Source organism: Bos grunniens, chromosome 9 (assembly GCF_055505025.1).
Source record: "Bos grunniens cultivar Pamir isolate PY7600 chromosome 9, Bosgru_T2T1.0, whole genome shotgun sequence".
NCBI classification, from domain to species: domain Eukaryota; kingdom Metazoa; phylum Chordata; class Mammalia; order Artiodactyla; family Bovidae; genus Bos; species Bos grunniens.
Genome location: NC_141173.1, coordinates 71,982,146 through 72,003,027, shown reverse-complemented (window position 1 = coordinate 72,003,027; position 20,882 = coordinate 71,982,146). Strand labels below are relative to the sequence as shown.

Genomic DNA, 20,882 nt, shown 5'->3' with positions numbered 1-20,882 from the left:
GTCAGTCACCACTATTGACTTCCCCAGCTAGGGAGTGTGGATTCTGCAATATCACGACAAAAAAGCAAGCGCAACCAGAAATAGTACACTAAAGCCCAACAATTTTCCAGGGGGTGGGAGAATCTTTTTCTACTGGGAGTTTGCAGTATAGTCTATGCTTGTCTTCACACGGATAGGTCGCTCTGACACTAGCTTCTTACCGCCCTCTGCTGGCCAGGTCTAAATTCAGTCTTTTAAACCTGTCCTGATGCATCCAAATGCCATTTTTATTAGACAAACCACGTGTTTGCAAAACATAAAAAATTGTTAAAGCTTTATGTTAATGCTACTTAAAATTAACCCTAAGAATATCTTGTACCATTCTTTCATTTCTTCAAGAATTTTTTACTAAAAATGCAATGCACATTAAAGCAAAAAAAAAAAAAAGCAAAAGCAGCAAAACACCCACCTTTCCAGAAACAACCATTAAAACCTTGATGTGTAACTCTTTCTTCTGCAGGGATGTGCCCTTATATTCCTTTAATTTTTACAAAATGTGGTCTTACTGTACATTTTCTTAAAAAATAAGCAATATTTTTAAGAAAATGCCCTTCCATTCTGTCCTTATAGCACCGAAAAATCCCACTAAGATGTACCCTTTATCATCAGAAAACGCAAGGTTAACGGAATCCTCCAGGTTGGCGGAGCCATGGAATAACCACCAGTCTTTGTTTCACAACCCAGTTTAGCTCCTTAACAGTAAATTTGAGGCTCAGCTTCTACCTACAAAAACACTTCGGTTTCTTCTCCTGTTCACTCCCTTCCCAAAGCCAATGTGCCACTGAAAACAAATTAGGAATGTATGTGGTGAAGGTAGTCATTGAACATAAGTCAACACTCTTAAGGAAGGTACGCTTCATATAAATTAGGAGAGAGCTTAGAAAACTGTCCATTTTAGTGCAGGTCTTAAAAAACTCAGGGCAACCCACCTCCCTCATTTCTAAGTCTTTTCAAACAAAACCCAGGTTGCAATGCAATTCTCATCAGCTGTGACTTGGCCTTGTAGGTTTTGGATAAAAAGCTAAAGTATCTTACACGTGATAAAGCATTAATTTAGGTGTGAGGCCTGGCGTGCTGCGATTCATGGGGTCGCAAAGAGTCGGACACGACTGAGTGACTGAACTGAACTGATGCCATCCGAAGTGTAAGCAGTGCTTTTTAAAAAGGGTTGAAGTTTTTGCCGAGAGCAACATCACCACCAGTCCTTCTAAACACTGATGTATTATTTATATAGCCCAAACTGATCACCCTCTGGGAAATTCATCTTCGACTTTGATCCCCAACTACTCCTCTTCCCCCAGCACTTGAGCACCTGCAACGATTCAGACTTCACCCAACAGGTTCTCACTGGGAGGTTGGGAAGGTGTGATGGCCTTTTGGGCACCTCTACAGCCCAGCCATGACACCTCCGCTGCTCTTAGATATTACTGCTTCAAATTCTGCCTTGCAGCTTGAGCTTCATGAGGACCCCAGCTGGGACAAAGCCCATCCTTCTGTGCCATCAACCTGCCCCATCCTCAGCCTGGAATGAAGGCCAAGATCTTATTTCCCCTCCTTGGTTAAATACCCTCTCTTCCCACCATGGATCAAGTGTAGGGTGCATTCAAATTTTGCTTGTGGCTAACATTTTCCTTGAGCCCAGCTCTTTGTACACTCATCTATATAGACAATTAAAAAAGCAAATTCAAGCACCATATTAAGGGTTAGGTTGGTCTTCAGTAATACTAACAGGTATTTCCATGTTTCCAGGCTTTGTAACACCTCTACCTATATAGTGGTGAAAAGTTGTTGATGAATGAAAAGATGGCCAGGATTCTTGGCCTCCGGAGAAAAATTCAGTCTGGGGCCAGAGACATGCTTGGTCGCTCAGAGCTTTGTGTAATGAAGTTTTATTTAAGTATAATGGAGATAGAGAAAGCTTCTGACATAGGCATCAGAAGGGAGCAGAAAGAGTACCCCCCTGCTAGTCTTCAGCTGGATGTTATAGTCACTAGCAGTCTGTTAATTGAAAGAAAGCAATGTCTTAAAACTCATAATGGCACCAGGCCCTTCACGTATAAGATGCATTTTGGGATATCTTGGCACCAAATGGTTCATCTGGGCCATAAAATGATTAACTTGAATCTTGTAGAAGGACAGATTACCATACAAATAGTTTCGTTTACATAGATTAGGGGAACAATATCTGAATATAACATACTGGTTTGTCAAGTAGGTTCTAAGCCACGAGGCAGAACTGACTTGAAGACAGAGTTTGGGGTAAATGCATAGCACATTAGCATAGTTTAAGACAAACATTTCTACAATAAAAATGCATTGGTTATCACCAGGTTTGAGAATAGTTAACTTCAGGTGAAACCAAGTGTCATTATGGCAACACAGTATTTTAAGAGAAACCTTTTAAATTTGTATAGAGAAGGGAAAAAATATCGCTCGTTTCTTTCCTCCTGCCACATAAGAGAGGTAAAAACGTTTGACACTTGCAGGCTATTTCCTCCGTTTGGAGACCCCTGGCCTTCTTGCCTGTTACCCTCAGTGGTTTCACTGCCTCCAGGTCTCAGCCTGATACAGCGTTTTTACAGTTTTTCTATGGATGTCCTGGTTGTTCTTTGTTAAGAATTTGAAGTGGCTTACCAAAAATACACATACTAGAAATTTTAATAAAGTCAGAACCAGACAAAAAATTAGGAACAGGAAAAAAACTGCCATGGAGGTTTTCTTGTAGCTCAAGTGAACTGAAGTCTCACTCTCCCTGGGAGAAAAAAACAGTATCATGTAATGGACTGGCCAGAATTCCTTTGGTAATGCTATTTTCCCCACTAAAGATACCTGCATCTGCCCTGACATTTTGGATGAGCTCCCTCAGATAAACCTGGGCTTCCCTGTTGGTTCAGATGGTAAAAGTGTCAGTCTTCAGTGCAGGAGACCAAGGTTCGATCCCTAGGTCGGGAAGATCCCCTGGAAAAGGAAATGGCAGCCCACTCCAGTACTCTCGCCTGGAAAACTCCATGGACAGAGGAGCCTGGTGGGCTAGTCCATGGGGTCACAGTCAGAGAGTCCGACCCAACTGAGCAACTTCAGTTTCATATAAACTACAGACAAGTCACAACCAGAAATCACAACTAAAATTCTTAGAGCTGGGTCTTGAAGGATGCACCTCAGGAGAGGTAGAACAGATTATGAAGAACATGACTGCAACTGAGCAGTGCAGATCCAACACTGGGGCCATTGAAACCTGGTGTCTATGGACTGTGAAACAAGGTAGGAGCAGAGGACACTCTAGAGATCTAGCTTGGGGAACACAAGCTAGCTAATTACTTAATGAAGAGCCTAGTAAACCCACTGTCTAGATCAATAGCTCTTCCTCTTGCTCTGAAAGTCACTCAATGTCCAACTCTGCAACCCCATAGACTGGCCTGCCTTGCTCAATCTATGGAATTCTCCAGGCCAGGATACTGGAGTGGGTAGCCATTCCTTTCTCCAGGGAATCTTCCCAATACAGGGATTGATCCCAGGTCTCCCACAATGCAGGTGGATTCTTTACAGCTACGCCACCAGGGAAACCCCTTACTCTTACACAAAAAAGGGAAAAAATTCAGTTGTTCATTGAGTCCTGCCCAACTCTGCAACCCCATTTACTGCAGTTTGCCAGGCTTCTCTGTCCATCATTTCTTGGTGTTTGCTCAAACTCATGTCCCTTAATCAAGGGCTTTGTGCCATTATACTGCCCCATGATGGACAGGTCCATGGGGTTGCAGTCAGACACAACTTCATGAACTGAGAATAACAAAGGCCAAAGCAAGCCTTCCTAGCACTAATTTTGAGAGAGGCCAGCGAAATCAGTATGAAAATGCACATTGCAGTAATTCTATTTTTCCTAGCCTGAATTACACTATTTCCCATAAAAGATCAAACATATGGTTTTCCCACTGCATAAACACACTCAAACAGCACCAAATATACAGAGAATCTATTAAGACATATAAAGAAACTGCAATTAAAACTAATTCCTTTTCCCATGTGCCCTGTCACTGCATACTTAGACTGGTAAACTAAGAGAAACTCAAAGTACCCCACTTGGTTATCTATACGGGAATTTCATATTCCTACAATCTCAACTTGACTGAGGCTTCAAGTACACAGATCACCATTGCCTTTCCGTGAGAATTTTGGGGACTTGAGTACATGAAAGCACATGTTTCTGTGACTGATATTTAAACAAGAAACCCTGACCTACCCTAATGGGCTGTACAAAAGCACACCTGCACTTCACATACCTTCTAGTGCCCCACAGCCTAAATCCAATCCAGTTCCCTTTGCATGTTGCTGATTTGTCCAGTTTACTTTTCTAGGCTATAGATTAGTCTGTCAGTCATAAACACCCACCCAATAAAACCCTGACCATCACCAAGCCTATCTTCACTTGGGCTCTACTTGCCAAATGAAATTACTTACTGGTTGGGAAAAATGCTTTCACTTAGAAAGCAGGACAAACAGCATGCATCCAGTTATTTTACAATGAATCTTTTGTCCTTCATTAACACACTTTAATTTTCCTGCCCCAAATAAAAAGCCAGAGATGGAAAACAAGAAATCAGTTTATTTCATCATTTCTTGCATTTGAAGTACTCCTCGATGACATCCTTGGCCTGAGATTCTTTGCCATAGTCCTAAAAAACAAATGTGATTTTACTAAAATTTACAAACTCCCAAGTTGTTAGCACCAGTTAGTGAAGCTTTACCAAGAAAAAAAAAAAAGCACACCTTATTAAGTATTTCCCACCATTAAAATGCCTTGTAGCCATTTTCAGGGACCTTAATGACTTCAATGTCTTTAAGGCTCGTAACATGGCTTTCCTATTGCCAGCATTTTCTAAATTTCTGCAGAAACACATTCAGGTTAGCAGATTCTTTGGCTGGCTTAATTATGGCTTATTTCCTTTTTCTGTAAGAAAGACTTTATGTCTGTTGAGAATTACACATTTGCTTTTAAGACTTATTACAGGGTTAACTCTGTAATTATTGACCAGGAGATTTTTGCTGAAACTAACACCTGTGGCCTGGCCAAAAATTGTTATTTCATTTACACTTTGAGAACTATTACATTCAATATTTATATCTGATACAACTGTATTATCCAGCACCATGAGTTTCATTTTCACTTTCTATATCAGAATCAATCACTAAGATGTTTTTGCTTGTTTTGAATCTGCCTGTAATGTGGGAGACCCGGGTTTGATCCCTGGGTCAGGATTACCCCTGAAAGAGAATGGCTAGCCACTCCAGTATCCTTGCCTGGAGAATTCCTCGGACAGAGGCTCTTGGTGGGCTGCAGTCCGTGGGGTCACAAAGAGTCAGATATGACTGCATGACTAACACACTGAAAAACAATCATCTGACACACTAACGTCACTTGGACAGAAGGTATCTACATAAAACTCATTCAAATATTCACACAAAATTCCACGTTGTGTCATTTCTGACAATTTTACCGTAACTTGTTTGTGTTTGTAATATACACAAGGATGGGACAAAAATCTAACCACAAAATTTAACAGTCATACTTTGTATAATGAACCCTAGATCACTTTTAAGCTTTTAAGTTTTGCATGGTAATGTAACTAGTATCACTTCTCCAAACAGACATGGTTACCCAGTACAACATTTATGCCAGACATAAATATCAGCTTACCTTAACCACCACACAACTGCAACCAACCACTTTACGAGGTTTCCCCTCTCTGTCAATTTTACAGAGGCCTACCCATTCCCCTAGTTTCTTGTTGTCATCAACCTATTAGAGGAAATAAGAACAAAAATAAATCACCACACAAGTAGGCACTAATACTACTGACAATACATTAGATGAAAGGTGGCTGTAGTCAGATAGGGTGACATGGCAGTTTCCTCACCACGGTTCAGTAGAGGGAGCCAGTTGTCATCATGTACAGCCCAAAGAAACCTATCAATACCCTACGCAGGTTATTCTGTATCAACGTAAAACTAGCATTTAAATCTTCAGGAATAAAAATGCTTCCCTAACTAGCTTTAGCATAGCCAACAAATGCCAAGTTTGTGATGCTTTTCAGACCTGCAGAAGAGTTCTTTACAAACTTTCTCTGGTATGACAAAAATTATGGATAACCTTTATGTGGACACACGTCTGTAACTGGCCTAATTTACAATAAGCTGATTTCTCTTTCACAAAAACAAAATCCAAAGAGTAACTTACCTTAATCAGGTTGATTTGATGCTCAGCACAAAGGGCCTCCACCAACTTGACATACATAGGCTCATCACAGTTGGATGCGAGCACACACAGATGGGCTTGGCGCCTGAAATGCAAAATCCAACAGAAACTAAAATTTGGGTCTAAATCCACCTGCAGTCTGTAAGAGAATTATCTTTGCACTGGATACACTGGCAAAAACCTAACCAGGCATTGGAGAACACAACTTCAGTTTGAAGTAGCTGCCAGAAAGCATATTATTTCTTTACTTCGATCTGTCTATAGAACCACCTAATCTTCAAAAACTTGTAAAACTCTAAATTTCACATATAGCAACTGTTTAACTGTTACCTGTTACTGGGCCCAATCTAATATTGCACAGTATTTTCCTGCAGAATAGTAAAGTAGATTCTACCAGCTTTCCAAGAAAGGCTGGTTCCACTGGCAAATTCACCCCAAATTCATAGATTTAAATTCACTCAGCTTGCTGCTGCTGCTACTAAGTCGCTTCACTCGTGTCCGACTCTGTGCAACCCCATAGACAGCAGCCCATCAGGCTCCCCCGTCCCTGGGATCTTCAGGCAATAACACTGGAGTGGGTTGCCATTTCCTTCTCCAATGCATGAAAATAAAAAGTGAAAGTGAAGTCGCTCAGTCGGTCCGACTCCTCCGATCCCATGGACTGCAGCTTAGTGGTCCTTAATTTTGGCTTTAAATCTTAAAAAGTTGTTTTGCCAAGATAACCAGCCCAAAGACCTGAGTAAATTTACAAGTATTTCTCATCCACATTGACCCCTACAGCTACTACTAACTGCTGCTGCTGCTGCTAAGTCGCTTCAGTCGTGTCTGACTCTGTGCGACCCCATAGACAGCAGCCCATCAGGCCCCACCATCCCTGGGATTCTCCAGGCAAGAACAGTGGAGACTTCATGCTAAATCCAAATGTTTCTGCCACAGTAATTTAGTGGTTTAAGTCTCCGAAGTTCAAAATGAAGGTTCCCATCTATTCCCGAACTAACAATGAAATTAGTCCCCAAATCTACAGGTTTGTCAGACTATGAGATTTCACTCATAGAAGGAGTGAAGGGGTATCCGACAACTTAAGTCATCATTCAAACACTGTAGTTTTACTTCAAGAATCAAACGTTCATCCCCATTCAAAACCCACACACTCAGCGGGCCATTAGAGTTCTGAGCTGATACCTTTTCCTATGTTTCCTGTAGAACGGATGTCATTCAGAACTTTTGTGCTAACACCATGAACTTCACGCTTTCTTCCCTCGGCTGCAGTTTTGCTCCGGTTCCAACAACCCACAGTATTGAGACTGATACACGTACTTGTCTAAAGCTTTCGCAGCTTCGCGAATTCCACGTGCTAAGCCATCGTGGATGAGGGCGGTCTTCAGTACCTCTTGCAGAGCAGTATTAACGTCCATTACACCTCCAGCAGCAATGCTAAAAAACAAAAATTTGAAGTTTTTTAATGTGGTAAATTCTCGCCCACAATCTAACGCCTTGGACTCGGCAGTCATCAGCAAGGTAGGCCAGATGCGCTTACGGCTCCAGGGCACATCTAGAAACCACGCGACTGGGTCCAGGCCCACGCTTTGCCCGCCCCACCACCCAGCCCTGGGCTCACCCTTCCTCGGCCATGGCGGTGGGTTACGGGTGGAGCCGAATCTTGAATGCACTGCAAAACAAACAGCAATAAGTTAAAGAAATGATCCCGATTAGCCCCCCATACTCAACGCCAACTCCAAGTAAAATGCAGCCACGCTGCATAACCAACACCCTTACTTTGCCTCACTCACCCCGAGCCTCCGCCTCCGCGCGGCTCCGCGGCGGCAGGGAAAGAGAACGACTGCGCCCGCATGACGGTATTTAAGGGTTTCCCAGGACCCCTGGGCGCGTGCGCACTCTCTTCTATGGAAGAGCTGGCTCTGGCAATGCCGGGCCTGGAGAATTTCTGTTTCCGGATTGAGGCGGTCCTGAGACAGGACTCTTACTAACTTTCTGACTCTGCTCGGCCGGTCATTGGCTCACGAAGCAGGCACTAGCGCGGGCAGCTTCTTAACGTCATTTCCCGCTGGAGGCGCGGCCTGCGGAGGCCCAGAGAGCTTCTTCTACGGAGCGCGAGAAGGGCCCGGCTGCTGTCCGCGCGATCTTTTAAAGCTCTGGGAGCCCAGGCACCCCAGGCTGAGGTGGAAAACTAATTTTAACCCTTGCTGCTGCTAAGTCGCTTCAGTCGTGTCCGACTCTGTGCGACCCCATAGACGGCGGCCCACCAGGCTCCCCCGTCCCTGGGATTCTCCAGGCAAGAACACTGGAGTGGGTTGCCATTTCCTTCTCCAATGCATGAAAGGGAAAAGTGAAAGTGAAGTTGCTCAGTCGTGTCCGACTCTTCGTGACCCCATGGTCTGCAGCCTACCAGGCTCCTCCGTCCATGGGATTTTCCAGGCAAGAGTACTGGAGTAGGGTGCCAAATTTTAACCCTTACTACGCCGTACTTGTAATTTCCTGTCGACCCCGCTAACTGGGCCTCCCTGAGCGGCACACTCTCGCTTCGTTTCTAAGTCACTCTGAATGTTCGTGATTTGTCAGTCTGTGGGTGATTGCGCGCGTACTTGTGTGTCTGTGTTTTCCTGAAACGACAGCCAACACGTTTTCGCTACTTCTGAAGCGCATCTCAAATTCCACTTTGCTGACCACTGTTAAGTGAAACCCCTGGCCAGCCTAATGATTGGTTACGGTTCCCTAATGTAGTTGGTTCTAAAAGAAGTTTTGGTTTGGGGGTTTTTGTTTTTAGGGTTTTGTTTTGTTTTTAACGCTAAATTGCCCGGTGGATTCGTAATCCCGCCCAAATCGGGATTCAGCAGGTGCATTTGAAACACAGTGTACCAAACATAGGGACAAGGTCTGGGAATACAGAGAAGAAAACGTAGTCTTTGAGAAATCCGGCGTTAATTTCGCCTTCCAGGACTGGCGGAGTTAGTGGAATCTTCTCTGAGAAGTCAGTTTTAACTTTGACTTTCTCAGAAAGCAATATTCTGAATTTTGCATTGACTGACCATTCCCCCACCAGCATTTCGAACGCTAATGAAATACATGGTAATGAAATACAGCCTGATGTCATTTCTTGTGTTCTAACTTCCTCTTCTGACAAGTAGCCAAGACAGCAATTATTAAGCGTTTGATAGGTGCTGCTGCTGCTGCTGCTAAGTCGCTTCAGTCGTATCCGACTCTGTGCGACCCCATTGACGGCAGCCCACCAGGCTCCCCCGTCCCTGGGATTCTAGCACCCATGAATCCAGCGAACAACGAAGAACAAACAAACAAACAAAGATAATGTTAAATTTTTGAGTACTGTGGAAAACAAAAACAAAAACAAAAAACAATGAGTAACGTGTTCAGAGTGTGAGGTAGAATTAGCCAGAGTAATGATGTAATGGAATTTTAATCCATGTTGTTCAATATTAACTTTCAAGCTTTTGTTGTATACATGTTGAACCTACTTATTTCCATCCATAGCTCATCCTAAAAAGTTGTTCACTTATTCACTTAACTATTGAGCTTTTGGGAGGTGGGGAACAGTTTATAAAGATGAGTATATTTATTCCTGCTGCTCTCATGTTTGTGGTGAGATTAAGATTTGAGCCAAAGTTGATAACACCTGAAGGCCTCAGGGGAGTTAATAGCTAGAGTCACTCTCATACTGGCAGATTATAACGCTTAAATAATGTATACAAATATGTGTCTGAAATACCTATGAAAAATAAATTCTAAAGTTTGTGTGTTTTAGAAACGTTAATGATAATAGGTAATTTTGTTTAGATGTCAGTTTATGTACTAATTATTATATTTTCTCCCTTAAGTATCATCGAAACTTCATGTGGTAGTGGTGGTGTTAGCCCTTTTAATGGGGAAAGAAACTTAGGCTTAAGGAGTTGCCCAAGCTACACAGCTAGTAAATGTGGAAACTGGTATTTGAGCCCCATTGACTTCAAAGCTGATGCTTCTAAGCCTTCAGCCATTTGGATGATTGCCCAAATGTGGGAGGGAGATCAAGATTTCAAAGATAACTCTTGACATCTCACATTTGGCAATGATACCACTGGTTCTACCTTCATCATGTAAAAAATCACATAAACAGAGAAGGGGAATATTGCAGTGTCAAGCAGAAAAAGACACAACAGTAGAAATCTGAGTTTCTGAATCGTTTAAGTGTAGATGTACTAGTTTGCTAAGGCTGCCATAACAAAGTATGGCAAACTGGTAGCTTAAACAGCAAAGTTATTTTCTCATAATTTTGAAGACAGGAAGTTTGAAATCAAGGTATTTGCAGGACTGGTTACCGCTAAGGTGGGGAATCTGTTCCATGCCTTTCTCTTAACTTCTGAGGTTTGCCAGCAATTTTGATGTTCCTTCGTTTGTGACAGCATAACTCCAGTCTTCACAGGATGTTCTCCCTGTGTGCATATCTGTCTCTGTGTCCAAATTAATTATATATAGAATAATTCTATTTCCAAATAAGGTCTTGATATGGGGTGCTGGGATTGGGACTTTGACCTATATATTTTGTGGGGACACAATTCAACCCACGACAGATGTCAAAAAAGAAGGGGATGAAGAACAGTTTAAATACTAGGAAAGATGTTTGTGTTGAACTGAAAAAAGCTTTACTTAAAAGACCAAAAGTGGGAACAGAAGCTAAACCAGTGCACAGGAAAGATTTTATATCAGGGAGTGGTGGGGCGTAGCTGAGCTGAGTTCAAATTCTGGCTAACTCTGTGGCCTTTGGCAAATGGCTTATTTTTCTGAGCCAGTAAAGTGATAATACTAGAATATTATGAGGAGTAAAAAGAGATAATTGTTAAAAGTGTTCACCACTGCCTGTGAAGTAGTAGCTGTTGTTCAGTCTCAGTCACGTTCGACTCTTAGTGACCCCATGGACTGCAGCACGCCAGGCTTCCCTGTCCATGACCAACCCCCAAAGCTTGCTCAAAGTCATGTCCATCGAGTCGGTGATGCCCTCCAACCATCTCATCCTTTGTCGGCCCCTTCTCCTCCTGCCTTCAATCTTTCCCAGCATCAGAGTCTTTTCCAATGGGTCAGCTCTTCACATGAGGTGGCTGAAGTATTGGAGCTTCAGTTTCAGCATCAGTCCTTCAGTGAGTATTCAGGGTTGGTTTCCCTCAGGATTGACTGGCTTGATCATCTTGCTGTCCAAGGGACTGTCAAGAGTCTTCTCCAGTGACATAGTTACTTACCTTATAAATAACTTCACAGGAGAATACATGGAAAGGTTCTTAATATAACCTTTCTCCTGTCCTAAAGCATCTGGCATTCAGTACCGTGACTTACATATTGGAGTCACTAAACCAGTGTGTACTAAATGAATTCATGAAATGAAATAAGATTAAAGAAGCATCTGGATAGTCAGCACACCAAAAAGAAAGCCATGTTGACATCTTCTGTGACAAATTTATGCCTGTTGTGAGCTAGTTGGAGGCTTTGGGAATCCCAGAAAACCACTTTTAATTTGAAAACTTTTAAATGTTTCCACTTTGGGGAGTAGAAATAAATATAATGGATGGAAATGGAAGCTAAAAACATGAAAACAACTCAAAACTATTATCCTGCTGAAGCTCCAGAACATAGGTCTAGCCTTGGCTTATGTAGCATATGATTTTAAACATATTGAAGAAAAATAATTGTAGCTGAAAAATAGCTCTGGCAGAATCCAATTATATCAAAGGACAAATCAAAGGAGAAAGCAGTTGGTGAGAGGAAACAGCATAAAAAAGAATAAAATAGATGAATGAGAGTGGAGTGGAATAGATTAATGAAGTCTCTAAGTAGCAGTTTGTAAAAATAATGTGTAAGTTTTCTGAAGTATTACTAAAAATGTTTCCTCAGCCCTTGTTTTCCTTGCTACCAGATGCTACCCAGAGCTGTCTGGGTGCTGTGGCAGCTCACCACAGGCCTGGTTCAGGATTGGTAGGAACGAAACAATTAGAGGCAATACTTAATATTCATGAATAAATTAATTGTAAACCAGCAACATGGGCAATTTATTCACTTGGCCAACAAGGAGAACCTGGGTGTGCAAAATTTCAGCTCCCAATACTGCTTCCTATAGACCAGCTCTGCTGTTATCTGTGTAACTTTTTTTTTTTTTTTTTTGAAAAATGGGTCCTGATGCACTAACATGTACTCGACAACTGCAGTTTTTATTGAAGAATCATTGGAATGAAGGCAGGTCTGCTGCTGTGCTTAAAACTTAAAATATTAAAGGGGTGGGGTGGGGGGGTGGGGACTGCTTCCCTGGTGACTCAGACAGTAAAGAATCTGCCTGCAATTCGATTTCTGGGTTGGGAAGACCCCCTGGAGGAGAGCATGGCAACCCACTCCAGTATTCTTGCCTGGAGAATCCCTGTGGACAGAGGAGCCTGGTGGGCTACAATCCCTGGGGTTGCAAAGGCTCTAACACGACTGAGCAACTAAGCACATACATTAAAGGGGAAAAAAAAGTCCTTCTTACACAACCAGTTTTAACCCCAACAAAGAAGTTAAAAGGCAGACTGGTAGTTAAGAATTCTTCATATAGATTCCACTCTATACTATTTTCTGACTCTGTAGTCTTGGTCAAAGTACTTCTAATCTCCGGGTCTCAAAAGTGCTTCGGCTGTAAAATGAAGCAGAGAATTGATGAGATGCTCTTTAGCACATGGTTTGGACATTCTATGGCATCATTTAAACACTAATTTTAACTTTTAGTAAATGTTGAGCATCTATGTGGTCTGCCATAGTCATTTTGAGATATTGTATGACTTCAGCCACATGACACTTAGCTGTAGTTGCTGTCAGCTTCCCTCGTCTCTGATTACAAATGGTTTCTTTATTTGTAAATGACAGCTGTTCCTTTTTTATATTAGGACAAGTAATAGAAAATTTGGATAATATTGTATCAATTATAGTTCACTGCATGCAACAGAGTAACCTATGGTCTACATAACCCTCCCACACCCCCACCCCCTCCCACTACAAAATGAATATACTTTGTAGCAATGAGTTGGCTCTGAGAATAAAAGGGTTTGCTGAGCAATCAGGTTTAGGGAATGATAGAAACAAGGTAACTCCAGAGATTTTGGTTACAGGAACTTTTACAAATTATTTTAAGTTCAGTTCAGTTCAGTTCAGTTCAGTCACTCAGTGGTGTCTGACTCTTTGCGACCCCATGAATCAGCACTCCAGGCCTCCCTGTCCATCACAAATTCCCGGAGTTCACTCAAACTCATGTCCATCGAGTCCATGATGCCATCCAGACATCTCATCCTCTGTCGTCCCCTTCTCCTCCTGCCCCCAATCCCTCCCAGCATCAGTCTTTTCCAATGAGTCAACTCTTCGCATGAGGTAGCCAAAGTACTGGAGTTTAAGCTTTAGCATCATTCCTTGCAAAGAACTCCCAGGGCTGATCTCCTTCAGAATGGACTGGTTGGATCTCCTTGCAGTCCAAGGGACTCTCAAGAGTCTTCTCCAACACCACAGTTCAAAAGCATCAATTCTTTGGTGCTCAGCTTTCTTCACAGTCCAACTCTCACATCCATACATGACTACTGGAAAAACCATAGGCTTGACTAGACGGACCTTTGTTGGCAAAGTAATGTCTCTGCTTTTCAATATGCTATCTAGGTTGGTCATAACTTTCCTTCCAAGGAGTAAGCGTCTTTTAATTTCATGGCTGCAGTCACCATCTGCAGTGATTTTGGAGCCCAGAAAAATAAAGTCTGCCACTGTTTCCACTGTTTCCCCATCTATTTCCCATGAAGTGATGGGACCAGATGCCATGATCTTTGTTTTCTGAATGTTGAGCTTTAAGACAACTTTTTCACTCTCCTCTTTCACTTTCATCAAGAGGCTTTTTAGTTCCTCTTCACTTTCTGCCATATGGGTGGTGTCATTTGCATATCTGAGGTGATTGATATTTCTCCCAGCAATCTTGATTCCAGCTTGTGCTTCTTCCAGCCCAGCGTTTCTCATGACGTACTCTGTATATAAGTTAAATAAGCAGGGTGACAGTATACAGCCTTGGCGTACTTCTTTTCCTATTTGGAACCAGTCTGTTGTTCCATGTCCAGTTCTAACTGTTGCTTCCTGACCTGCATATAGGTTTCTCAAGAGGCAGATCAGGTGGTCTGGTATTCACATCTCTTTCAGAATTTTCCACAGTTTAGTGTGATCCACACAGTCAAAGGCTTTGGCATAGTCAATAAAGCAGAAACAGATGTTTTTCTGGAACTCTCTTGCTTTTTCGATGATCCAGTGGCTGTTGGCAATTTGATTTCTGGTTCCTCTGCCTTTTCTAAAACCAGCTTGAACATCTAGAAGTTCACGGTTCACGTATTGCTGATGCTTGGCTTGGAGAATTTTCAGTATTACTTTACTAGCGTGTGAGATGATTGCAATTGTGTGGTAGTTTGAGCATTCTTTGGCATTGTCTTTCTTTGGGATTGGAATGAAAACTGACCTTTTCCAGTCCTGTGGCCACTGCTGAGTTTTAGTGCTTCTCAAACTGTCTGGCTTACTATATGACTAAATGAAGATCTTTCACCCTATCCATCACAGTTAAATAATTTAATAAAATACAATAAATATTCATTACTAGTGGTTTTGCAAGACTAACCCTCTTGCAGATAACAAATGTAAGTCTAAAAAGTTTGGAAACAACTACCTGCAGATCCTGGAGGATGGCCCAAAGCAGAAGAAGTGGACAGTGGGGTTGGAGACTGACAGCTGTGAAAAGGAATGGCACTGGCTGCATTCCCATGTTTATGGATTTCAGTATGAGGGGAGCCTGCAGTCAGCACCACGTGGAACAGCTAATAGTCAGAGGGCCTCAATTTTACTGCCTTGAAAACCAGAGGACAGACTTTAGAGCAAACACAGCTGCCGAAAATGGAGGGGAGGGGTAGTCCCAGAAAGGAGAGAGCCAGAAAGTGAAGACCAGTATTCTGTGTAGTGATTCTGTGTAGAGACTCAGCTAAATCTCTGATTGGCCCCTGTACACACGCGTATTGTTCATTGTTGTTGTTCAGTCACAACGTCCTGTCCAAATCTCTGACACTCTGGACTGCAGCACACCAAGCTCCCCTGGTCTTCACTATCTCCCAGAATTTGCTCAGATTCATGTCCCTTGAGTTTGTGATGCTATCTAATCATAAAGTTTGAGTCAAGGTAGCTTAACTCTGCTGAAATTAGAAAAGAAAAAGCAATCAAAACTCTTTGAAAGAACACAAGAGAATCCAGAGTTTCTACAAAGTATTATTCATGATACATTATTTTTCTCTTATTAATTAAAAATACATACACCTATTAATTAAAAATACATACAACTATTTAAAGCAAAAAATTGTAATACTTACAAAAACTAGAACATAAATAATTGGAAGCTGACACTGGATAACTGGACCTATATGGTGGTAAGGTTCTCATGCTTTGCATAAAGTGCTACAATATTAACTCAAAATAGACCAGAAATGTTAGGAATGTGTTTTGAAAACACTAAGCAACCACTAAAAAATAACACAAAATGACATAGCTAGAAACACAACAGATAAATTCCAATGTAATTCCAAAATTTGTTTTCAATTAGACAAAAAGACCATAATAAAAAAGAAACTAATTTAAAAAAAAAACAGATGGGAAGATATAAAACAAATAATAAAATAGTAGACTTAGGGGACTTCCCTGGTGGCTCAGTGGTAAAGAATTCGCCTGCCAATGCAGGAGAGATATGGGTTTGATCCCTGGTCCGGGAGGATCCCACATGCCGCAGAGCAGCTAAACCTGTGTGCCACAACTACTGAGCCTGTACTCAAGCCGCAACCGCTGAACCCACGCGCCACGACCACCGAAGCCCCCACGCCTAGAGCCTGTGCTCCGCAACGAAGAGTAGCCCCACTTGCCACAACTAGAGGAAAGCAGAAGCATCAATGAAGACCCAGCACAGCCAAAAACAAATAAGTAAATAAAATTTTTTAAAATAGTAGACTTAAATCCCATCCCACCATGTCAATACTCACCTTAAATGTAAATAAGCTATTTGCTCAAATTAAAAAAATAGAGATCATTAGAATGGATTTTTAAAAAATCATATATTCTGTCTATTAGAGATGCATTTTTAATATCCAAGATATGGATAGGTTAAGAGTAAGAGGATGGAAAAAGATCTATACCACGCAACCAATAAACACTGGGTATGGTTTTAGGCATGTAGTCCCTGAGTGGTGTGTACAACCCTCCTGATGTGTTACCAAATAACTTAGGGTAAATTCATTTTCTGCTCAAATGAACAGAAGTCAGTTATTTTAATAGAAACAGGCAACCTGGATTGATACAGATACTAGGAAGAAAAATAAAGAAGGATGAAGAGACAAAGAGTTAAGGGGCTGTATTTTGGATAGAGGGGTAAGACTGAACTCGAGGTAACATTTAAACAAAGACCATATTATTATTCCATTTTAGTTTGTAAAGAAAAAAAAATGTTTCATATGTGTATATATGTCTAGATGAACATATAAAAACATGAATAGATAGTTGTGGTAGGCTGATAATGGATCCTAAAGATATGTCCAAATTCTAAATCCCTGCAAGTTATAAATGTTACCTTTTGTAAAAAAAAAAGGGGGGGCCAGGTGTGATTAAGTTAAATATCTTGAGATTAAGAGATTATTTTGGATTTTGTCTCAGTGAAATTGATCTTGAACTATTGGCTTGCAGGGCTGTGTTATTTTAAGCTGCCAAATTCATGTTATTTGTTACAGTGGGTGCAGAAAAATAAGAACATGATAATATTTTCCATGATAACACTAAGGATCTGGAAGGAGGATTGGAAGGAGAGGTTAGATGTGAGAGGAAGACAGGAGTATGAATATATGTACCACAAAATCTTTATGTAAATTAAAAGATAGTTGCAAAACAAAAATGTACATTTTATGAAAATATATACAAACAAATTTTGTATTAAACATGCAAGAATTATTGTTGATAGGGAGAGAATGGGACTAGGGATACAGAGAAAGAGATGACAACAAATTCAGTTCAGTTCAGTAGCTCAGTTGTGTCCGACTCCTTGCGACCGCATGAATTGCAGCACGCCAGGCCTACAACAAATTAAAAATTCAGTTGAAGGATTGATTGGAAGATGAAGTTAAGGAAACTTCTTAGTAGAGTAATAAGTAAGAGGACCAGTCTAGCAATCCAATAGCTGCTTAAAGAACAGTCTGGAAAGAAAGAACAAAAAAAAAAAGAGAGGGAGAAGGCAGTCATCAAATAAGTAATTCAAGAACATTATCTTCTATGGTTTGATGTTAGATTGGAGCAAGAATGTAGAGTAAAATAAGATTGGAGAAACTGGCAGGGGTTAGATCAAAAAGATTTTGGAGTCCACTTTAAGAAAACTTTGCTAGAGCTAATCCTGTTTAGTGTTTCTACAGGCTCTCCTTACCTACTTGCTTTCCCAGAAATGTTTACATAATCTTCGACACACACTGTAATACAAGTAAACAGTTCTTCCAATATGTTTCTCTTACAGAACGCATTGCATTATAATAAATTGTTAATCGGTGTCTGTTTTATCTGCTAGAAGGGAGTATATATGTTACCTAAGGGCAGAGACTGGATGGGGCTCACTTATTTTTGAATTCACAATGCCTGGCACAGGAGAGTAGCTCAATAGTCCTAAGTTATTGTATTTTATCTTGGCCCCAAATTAAGAATTTTCCATTCCTTAAACTTTAACCCTTCCCAAACAGTAAATCAGTTGAAGATAAGTGAAGCCTCTATTTTTTTGTGCCAGAAAATTGTAAGGGTGAGAATAACATAGCAGGCTTCACTTTCCAGAGCCAAGCCCTTCACATACTTTATCACCAGTGCTCACAACCACTCTCCATGACAGGCGTTACAATCCCAGTCACACAGATGGAGAAACTGACCTGTGACGCAGTCACAATCAGCTAGTACAGTCATCCCTGGATATCCAAGGGTATCTGTTCTGGGACCCCCAACACCCCAACACAGATGCTGAAGTCCCCTATATAAAATGGCATAGCCTTTGCATATAACCTATAGCACATCCTTCTATGTGCTTTAAATCATTTCTGGATGATTTATAATACCCAATGCAATGTAAATGTTATAAATGAAATTTAAATAATTTACAAATAGTTGCTTCTGCTTGGCAAATTCAAGTTTCACTTTTTGGAAATTTCTAGAAAAAAATTTAAAAAATATTTTCAATTTCCTTCCTCCTTATTTCAATCCCAGGAATGCAGAAGGAGGGTATGTCCCGCTGAGGACAAGTGCCTGAACTGAACCTCGAGCCTCTCCTTCCAGAAGTGGTTCTCCCAGCAACTCCACCATGTGTCTTCAACATTCATTATAATTCTTGCAATTTTTTTTTTAAACTCAGAGTACTTCACATCAGTTAATTCATTTCCAGGTTACTAATGTCTGGCTTCAGTGGTTACAAACACTACGCCATTCACCCATTCTAAAGAATAACTCACTCAATAAAATGTCCTGGCTACTCTCCCCTTCTGAGATGGGCTGCATTCTGCCTATGGAATATGCATCTCTCTAAATAAACTTGATTTTACTTAAAAAAAAAAAAAAAAGAGTCGTTATAAACCTAATTTTCTAATTCACATTTGCATTTTTAAATTTCACAGTCGTGTCCGACTGTTTGCGACCGTGGACTGTAGCCCACCAGGCTCTTCTGTCCATGGGATTTCTTAGGCAAGAATTCTGGAGTTGGTTGCCATTTCCTTCTCCAGGGGGCCTTCCCCACCCAGGGATGGATCACACTCTCCTGCATTGCAGGTGCATTCTTAATCACTGAACCACCAGGGAAGCCAGTTTTTAATTTTATGTACTACCTATCTTTTCTGTGTCTACATAAGCTTCCTTTCTTACTCTTGGTATTCCTAAATTTTACTCATTTTAAGATATGGGGTTCAGTTATATGAAATACAGACTCATTTTTATTTTTCTTTCCCATACAGAAAGAAAATGGACAAGACATGAGTATTTGTGGACAGAACAGGTCCTGGCTGTTGGTGGATAACAGGCTGAGCCTTAAAAAAAAAAAAAAAAAAAAAAGTCATTGCTCCGCCCCCTCTCCGCCCCGCCTCCGGGAGCTACTCGCTGTTGTCCAGGTCTGCGTGGAATTCTGAGGCGCGCTGTCCTTAGGCAATCAGGGATGTCTAGGCCTCGCTGAGCGGTGGCCGTCTGCGCTTCTGCTCGTTCGAGGTCGAGTCCCAGGGGCTTGGACCCGGGAGCCGCCGAGACCGCGCACCGCATATGGACTCACCGGGAGACCCCGAAGGCCCACGCCCCCCAGGAGGTGACGGAGAGCCGGAGGCCAGTTGCACCTCTGTGGCTTGGGTTCTGTGTCTTTAACAGCGATTGAATTGCTTTTAGCTTGGTTTGTTTTAGAGAGATTGGAAAAGGCAGGGTCCTGGCAGTGGGTATTTTTTCTCCCTGGAAAGGGTTAAAGTTTGGATACTGGCGTGACAGGATGTGGTCTCTGATGACTTTCTGTGGCTCTACTTTTAAGTAGTTTGTGTTTAAGAATGCATTCAAATAAGAATGCCCTTTAGGAAAGTGCAAATGGTGACAGTTCCAGCCCCACTGTTATCCCCCTAACCCTTTTAACTCTTTCAGTTCCTTTCCTCGTCCACTACCAAAATTTTTAAAACTTCTTAAGACTTGCTTCTGTCTCACAGATTTAATGGCAACCTCTGAAAATACAGAAAATACAAAATATATTTTCTTAAACTTCTTTTCTTTCAAAACCATGTATAATTTAAAAATTGCAAATAGATTTACTGGGTGTTTGGAACTGAGTAATTGACCTGATGTCTTTAAATTAAATGGTAATTTAGCCCTGGGAATAAATATTAAGTTAATTGATGCAGAAGACCAGTAATTACTGTAAAACACTACTGATTTATAGATTTATGACACTTGTTTTTCCAGGAGCTGCCACTGTAAGTATTACTTCTCCAATTGAATGATTTAGTTTGTTTTTTCCTACTTACACTTCAATAATTTTTCTGCTGTTCAGTCAGTAAGTCATGTCTGACTGTTTCAGATTCCATGGACTATAGCCGGCCAGGCTCCTCTGTCCATGGGATTCTCCAGGCAGGAATACTGGAGTGGTTGCCATTTCCTTCTCCAGGTGATCTTCCTGAGCCAGGGATCGAACCACATCTCCTGCTTGGCAGGCAGCTTCTTTGCCACTGAGCCACCTTAATAAACCACTAACAGGAAGTGATTAAAACATGATTGAGTCCATGTAGCATATGAAGCTAGTAACCTGTGAATGTGGACTTCCCTGGCGGCTCTGACAGTAAAGGATCCACCTGCAATGAAGTAGACCCGGGTTTGATCCCTGGGTCGGGAAGATCCCCTTGGAGAAGAGAATGGCTGTCCACTCCAGGATTCTTGCCTGGAGAATTCCATGGACAGAGGAACCTGGCGGGCTACAATCCAAGGGGTCCCAAAGAATTGGATACAACTGGGTGAGTAACACTTTCACTTTTCAACCTGAGAA

General features: G+C 41.5%; 2 protein-coding genes and 3 non-coding genes across 9 annotated transcripts in view; 1 reads left to right on the top strand and 4 right to left on the bottom strand.

Moving 5' to 3' along the window:
• Positions 1–4,619: 4,619 nt before the first annotated feature.
• Positions 4,620–8,124, bottom strand: RPS12 (ribosomal protein S12). 2 transcript variants are annotated; one of them, XM_086317905.1, is made up of 6 exons: positions 8,066–8,124; positions 7,908–7,958; positions 7,607–7,723; positions 6,272–6,374; positions 5,732–5,833; positions 4,620–4,709 (listed from the first exon to the last, which is right to left on the bottom strand). In XM_086317905.1, the coding sequence occupies exons 2-6, from the start codon at positions 7,919–7,921 to the stop codon at positions 4,647–4,649; spliced, it is 399 nt and encodes a 132-aa protein (XP_086174031.1). In that variant the 5' UTR covers positions 7,922–7,958; positions 8,066–8,124; the 3' UTR covers positions 4,620–4,646. The 2 variants fall into 2 exon arrangements, with proteins under 2 accessions (XP_086174031.1, XP_086174030.1); XM_086317904.1 differs by having other exon boundaries at positions 8,080–8,124.
• LOC147366158 (small nucleolar RNA SNORA33) lies at positions 4,833–4,962 on the bottom strand. The gene has a single exon (XR_015133511.1). It is a non-coding gene; the product is annotated as a small nucleolar RNA SNORA33 (small nucleolar RNA).
• LOC147366157 (small nucleolar RNA SNORD100) lies at positions 5,915–5,991 on the bottom strand. Its single transcript, XR_015133513.1, has one exon. It is a non-coding gene; the product is annotated as a small nucleolar RNA SNORD100 (small nucleolar RNA).
• LOC147366156 (small nucleolar RNA SNORD101) lies at positions 7,314–7,386 on the bottom strand. Its single transcript, XR_015133503.1, has one exon. It is a non-coding gene; the product is annotated as a small nucleolar RNA SNORD101 (small nucleolar RNA).
• An 11,337-nt stretch (positions 8,125–19,461) lies between the features above and the next one.
• Positions 19,462–20,882, top strand: part of SLC18B1 (solute carrier family 18 member B1) — a 36,227-nt gene continuing 34,806 nt past the window's right edge. Inside the window, exons 1-2 of one of the 4 annotated variants that reach the window (XM_086317900.1) lie at positions 19,462–19,670; positions 20,508–20,850. In XM_086317900.1, the coding sequence (XP_086174026.1) occupies positions 20,790–20,850 (61 nt within the window). In that variant the 5' untranslated portion in view covers positions 19,462–19,670; positions 20,508–20,789. Of the gene's footprint in view, positions 20,851–20,882 lie in introns of all 4 variants that reach the window. The other 3 variants (XM_086317901.1, XM_086317899.1, XM_086317903.1) reach the window with 3 other exon arrangements.